This window comes from Nematolebias whitei, chromosome 5, assembly GCF_014905685.2.
Source record: "Nematolebias whitei isolate Nwh7 chromosome 5, NemWhi1, whole genome shotgun sequence".
In the NCBI taxonomy this organism is placed as follows: Eukaryota; Metazoa; Chordata; class Actinopteri; order Cyprinodontiformes; family Rivulidae; genus Nematolebias; species Nematolebias whitei.
This window is the reverse complement of record NC_056502.1, coordinates 14953831-14959892: the sequence shown is the minus strand read 5'-3', so window position 1 is coordinate 14959892 and position 6062 is coordinate 14953831. Positions and strand designations below refer to the sequence as shown.

Sequence of the window (6062 nt, the reverse complement as noted above, 5' to 3'; positions counted from 1 at the left end):
ATGGATGGATGGATGGAAGGATAATGGATGGATGGATGGACAGACTGATAAATGACAGATGGATGGATGATGGAGGGATGATGGATGGATGAATTGGTGGATGGATGGATGGATAATGGATGGATGGATGGACAGACAGATAAATGAACAGATGGATGGATGATGATGGATGAATGGAGTGTTAGCTGTGGCAGCCAAAGTAATTCAGCCCAGTTTAAGCAAACAAAGTTATTTTACAGTAAAACTCTCAGCTGTAATCTCACCAAATTATAGCTCATAATCTGTCAAATCTGAACTGTAGCCATTTTTGTACTTTCCAGCATCAGTTGGCCGTGGCAGCCATCTTAAACTGGGTGGCATCTAAAAGTGAATCAGGTGTAGATGTACGCCCAAGAATTATAACTGAATGCTTCATTAAATCCACCGAGCGGTTCATGAAACATTATGGTAACAAACGAGCACATGAACACACACAAACACACACACACATAGGCACAAACACAAAATCAAAGCATACAAGACTTCCCGGGGTTGGCCCTTGCACCCGGGGCCCTCCTTTGAATACATGTAAAGAGGACAGAGACAAGAAATAAAAGAGAACTGACATACAGGTACAGCTTGAATGCAACTATCTCCATGGTTCCTTCAGCTTTACATCTACAAATCAGCAAATAAAGGTTTAACTTGACAGATTAAATTAACAACCACACAAGGTTACTTGAGCCTGTCTTCACTTATTTGTGCTCTTTAATTCTAAAGGCTTTCTTCTCATTTTTGCAGTGAGTAACTCTATGTGTTTGTTCTCAGCCTTTCCTCAAAAATGCCATATATAAACAACGGAGGAGGGGAGAATGGGCCGCTAATGGAAGAACTGATGCAGACGAGAAATAGTTTGAACGGAGAAAAGCAAAAGGACTCAGAAACCAGAGAGCCGGATCTTGGTGATGGGACGACAGCAGCTGTAGAGATAAACCACACCCGCCGGGGGTCCGTGGAGAAAAAATTCATCCAAGGCACGATCCTGGCAAGTGCAAGGAGAAACACTTAATTTGCTTAGACAGTTTTGTAATATCTGTTTTAGTTGCATACATGTATGCAACCACTGAACCACTGTGTAACAGTTGGACATTATAATGGTTGTTCTATAAGAATTCATTGACAAACTGGGCTATTTTTTGAGCACAGAAACAGTAAAAAACAAGAAATGTGAGTAAAGTTTTGAAGATTTATTTGAGTAAAATTGATAATTGAAGAATTTAAACACTTTTGAGTGTTTTGTATTAATTTATTTTTTGGCAAAATGTTTTGTTTTTCTTATTTATAAGACCTGTCTTCTTACAAGTGGTAGTTTTTTAAGAACAATTAGGACAAAATATATTTTTTAAATTCTGTCCAGAATGCAACATACTTTGCTATTTCTCCAATTCTACCTTTCAGCTATAAAATCAGCTCTATCTATATCACAAAAATGCCGCTCGCACAACTATATGACACAAAAATGAGCACTTAAAGGGATAGTTCAAATATTTACAATTTGGATTCTGTTAAAATGTTATGAACAGCTAATGTCTTACCTGCTGCAGATAGCTCTTTAAAATTTTAGAAACAAATTTCATTTCTGACCTGATTGATGAGATAATGGTTAATCCAAAGAAGACCAAGAACAAATTAATTTGCTGCAATTTTTAAAAACAAACCACAATTCAAATTCCTAACACTTTATGCAAATATAAACCTTTACACTATCTTAATTTTGGTATTACGCAAATATTCCAGCAAAAATATTACAATACTCCTGCTGGAAGCACCCCAGGCTGCACTGGAACATCTTCGAGTATTCGTGTTTGCAAATAACCTCTGAATTCTATATAATTTTTTAATTTAATGTGAAATTATCTGCAGTGTTAATGTTTATAAAACAATATTTACAAAAATCACTCTAAAACGTTGAAGCTTCAAGGTGTTTAAAGATGTCAGAAACCCACTTTGATCTTGACCATGTTCAAACTTATTAATTCAAAGGTATTAAACTATTTTCTTAAAGTCAGGACTTACAAAGAGCTATCTACAACAGGTAAGACATTTATAACCTTTACACGGAAGCCCATGTCAAAATATCTGAACTATCCCTTTAGTGATCAAACTGGTCACCTGACTGTTTTGTTACTTAATAATAGGGACGTTATGTAAAGGATTTACTGCTGATTTATAAATGTGTTATTCATTAGTTTATAATCACTTTATAAAGCGTTAACAATCCTTTATAAAACGGTTTTAAAAAATGTTCATTAATTGAAGCAAGCGCACTATTTTGAAAGATGCAGTGCTGTACTTTTATTCGTTCAGGTACATTTAATCTCTGTATATGTTTATGTTTAGTTATATAAAATAACTAACTGTTCATAGTGTGTGTGTGTGTGTGTGTGTGTGTGTGTGTGTGTGTGTGTGTGCACATAGCTTAACAAATGTTTGAAATTTAAAATTGTATTTTTATGAGAAAATTGATAACATTTCTGATTGATTTTGATCCAGGTTCATCATATGAAACGTGTTTTATAAATTATTAATGATTTTTGTGTTTACGATCTAATGAATACCCTATTTATAAATCATTACTGAATTGGCGAAGGTCTTTTGCATATATTTATTTTAGGTTTTTTATTCAATAATCTTTATTGATATTAATGTAAAATACTGCAACAGTTGTTTGTGATTGTCAAACTTTCAATTCTAACGCTACACAAATGTATTTTCCAGAGGAAAACCAAGCACTTCCCAACTCTGGGTAAGGGAGGCACATTGGGAAACAAATCCAGAAAGACGGTCCAGGGCCTGTTCAACCAGGTAGTGTGTGAAAAACCCGACTCAAGAATTAAGTTGTCTCTCAAGAAACAGATATAGACGTCACGTGCACTAACCGTGTCCTCCCACGCAAACACCTAAATCAATGCAGCACCAACTTGTTCTGCTCCACTAGTGTTCACTTTATGAGACCACAAACATTCACAACATCCTTTAAGCTCCGTGGAGCCACTGGTGCGTTGTAACATCTCTCCCTCCCTGTCCTTCGGCTGTTTCTCTTTTGGCTGTGTTCTTTAGCCGGAGCGAGATCAGCTGGACGTGTTCAAGCAGGAGCTGGAGGCCTTTGTCGCGTCAGACAACCTGACATGGAGGTGGAAGGAGGAAAGTCATGGCACCACGTTGGAGCACAACTGGACCGATTTAGTGACTTCTCACTCGGTAATGAGTCAGCATTCTTGTTTCTGTCAGAAGAAACCTTAAAGCTAAAATAATTCCTTCAAATAGTTCCTTTGTCTTCTGCTGCCAAGAAAGATGACTAACCATATAATTGCCTGAGTGTGAGGGCTAATGTCCATGTTTGTCAGCAAAATATCTCATGAACCGTAGGGCAGATTTTACTGCAATTCTCAGAAAGCAAACACTAGTTGCACATCTACAACTGATTAACCTTTGGTGCAAACCCAATTAAATATGGCCGCCAGAGCTACCTTAACAAATGCTAATATGGCTGCAAATCTGTCCATTTTTTTTAGGAGTTGAGCAAAAATTTGGTGTGCTATTAGCTGAGAGCACTAACAGATTACTCAGAGTCTTTGCTTAAACATTTGGCATTAACTGTTTGAATCATTCCTGGCTGTCTGTTAGCAAAATATCTCACGGACAAAGTCGCCGGATGTACATTACAGCTGTGTCTGCCCAGTTCAAGATGACCACCACAGCTAATCCACCAAACACAAAATGGTTATCATTAAGCTAAACATGTCTGGTGTGGTAGTAGCTGAGAGTCATCCCTAACACACACTGAGCATTAACAGGTCACACAGAATATTTGTTTAAATGTTCTCGTGCAAACTGGCAGGCGATCTCCATTCTTTCACAGAACTGCTCAGACTTTTCTAGCTGAACCTTTAAAGCAGGGGTGTCGAACTCACAAAAGGGGGCCAAAATTAAAACATTATTTAAAATGAGTGAAATTAAGTGCCAGTTTCAGAATCTACATTAACTCAAGTTAGATACCCAACATCTTTTCTTGGTTGCAGGTTCCTCAAAAAGGAGTTTGATTGGTCTCATTTGACGTTCTCTGTTGCACTTTTGACATCATAATCAAAGATTACTGAAAAAATTCAAGTGAATAAAGTATTTTATGTTTAACATATCATCTTGGGGGCCAGAGAAGATGTCAACGAGGGCCACATTTGGCCCCCGGACCTTGAGTTTGGCATGTGTGCTTTAAAGGGATCTTAGTCTTTTATTTTGCTATAGATTGAGACCATTTTTCTCTTGTCACATCCTTGTTATGAAGCACGTCCTCGGTACGCACATATTACACATTCCTTAAATATCATTGCCAGCCTTCTTCTTTTTTTGTTCCTCCGGCCTCTCCCTTTGTCCCGACGTCATAAGCAGACGATGGGTAAGATGCAGAGGAACCAGCAGGCGGCACTGTGGGAGTTTGTTCACACAGAGCTCACCTACATCAACAAGCTGAAGATCATCAAAGATGTGAGACATCCCTCGCTCTACTTTATTTTAATTGAGCTCAGCTATATGTGTGTCAGGGCGTAGGAGGATGTTTAACAGATGTGTGTGTGCCTCTCACAGTTGGTGATCACAGCTCTCCACAACCTGCACCAGCATGAATTCCTCCAGGAGGTTAGTCTGCAAAAAAAAAAAAAACACACAAGTTGGACTGGCATACCACACAACTGCTGCACAACACACACACACATATCACACAGGCCTTTTTTCCACTGCTCTGCATACCAACAACATGTGCTGCTGAGACAAAACACAACCTGAGGGAGAGAGTGGAACAATGAAGAAAACAATAAGTTTCCACAGAGAAGATGGAAAATACCACAGAACCTGGTGGTTCAACTCTAACTCTGTGATTTTTTTTATTTAATTTTTGATCTGGCTTCGTGCTGTAATGCAGGTTACCCCTGAGCTGCTGTTCTCCAACCTCCCCGCCATCCTCCAAGCTCACCAGCTGTTCTGGCAGGAAGTGGTCTACCCCATGCTACAGGAAGTACGGAGGACGGGAAAACCTTTTGATCCCATGAGGCTGGAGGCTGGTTGCCTGCAGGTATGAGCTCACTGCCTGCAGGTTACGAGTTAAATCAAAGTTTATTTCTGTATCACAATAAAAAAACAAGCCTCAATGACCAAAGTGCTGCGCAAAATGTAAATATAAAGCACGTGAGCTCAGATACAATAAAAATATCACATACAGTGTTAACACATTGTTTTGCACATAACTCTTTAATATTTAGCTTTTGCAGTGAAGCTTTCTGGACAGGATTTATCTACTTTGTATTTCTGCAGCAAAACTGGGCTTTAAATTAGTTTTCAATAGATCTAGAGTTGTTTCCTTGTAGTTATTATTGAAGGCAGTTATGGATTCTGTAGCATTAGCCTCCCTAATTAAGTTCCAAATTGTTCTGTATTCTTATGTTTTTATGTTGCCCTAATTCTACATTACAACATGGTTTTATTACAACTTTCTAAAACTAATTTTGCATTTTAAAAAAACATGATGCACCGGTGTGCTAAACATAAAAAAAAGCATTTGACCACCTTAAAGAGTCTCAGATGTGTTTGAAAATGTACAAATATATTCATGTTAGGGATGCACGATATTGGAGTTTTGTCTGATTTCCAATATGTTTAAACTTATTGAGCTGATAACCGATACCAATACCGATATATTTTTCCCCTAGACCTACATACAGAGACTACATATCTTTCTCTGCTGTGGAATTAAATTACTACATTATTCTGCGTGGTCTTTGTCACTTTGGCCTGCTACCAAATGCAGATGCCAAAAAGAGGGCTCAAAATGATGTAACACTTCAACTTGGATTATGTTTAATGTCAAATTTATTCATGACATTTACTCTCTCTAACACAATGACAACACTCGAACAGTGCAAATTTGTAAATTTTCACAAATCTAAACTTAATGGCGCGCGTGACGTCAAAACGTTGTGCTGGCGCTGCAGGCGTTCTTGTCACTGAGCTGCCATACAAAACAGTGCCAT

General features: G+C 38.1%; 1 protein-coding gene across 1 annotated transcript in view; it reads left to right on the top strand.

Annotated features, from left to right (window-relative positions):
* The first annotated feature begins 1998 nt into the window (after positions 1-1998).
* Positions 1999-6062, top strand: part of plekhg6 (pleckstrin homology domain containing, family G (with RhoGef domain) member 6) — a 17822-nt gene continuing 13758 nt past the window's right edge. Inside the window, exons 1-6 of the mRNA XM_037676606.1 lie at positions 1999-2022; positions 2758-2844; positions 3100-3240; positions 4429-4524; positions 4624-4674; positions 4958-5107. Of these exons, the coding sequence (XP_037532534.1) occupies positions 1999-2022; positions 2758-2844; positions 3100-3240; positions 4429-4524; positions 4624-4674; positions 4958-5107 (549 nt within the window). The remainder of the gene's footprint in view (positions 2023-2757; positions 2845-3099; positions 3241-4428; positions 4525-4623; positions 4675-4957; positions 5108-6062) is intronic.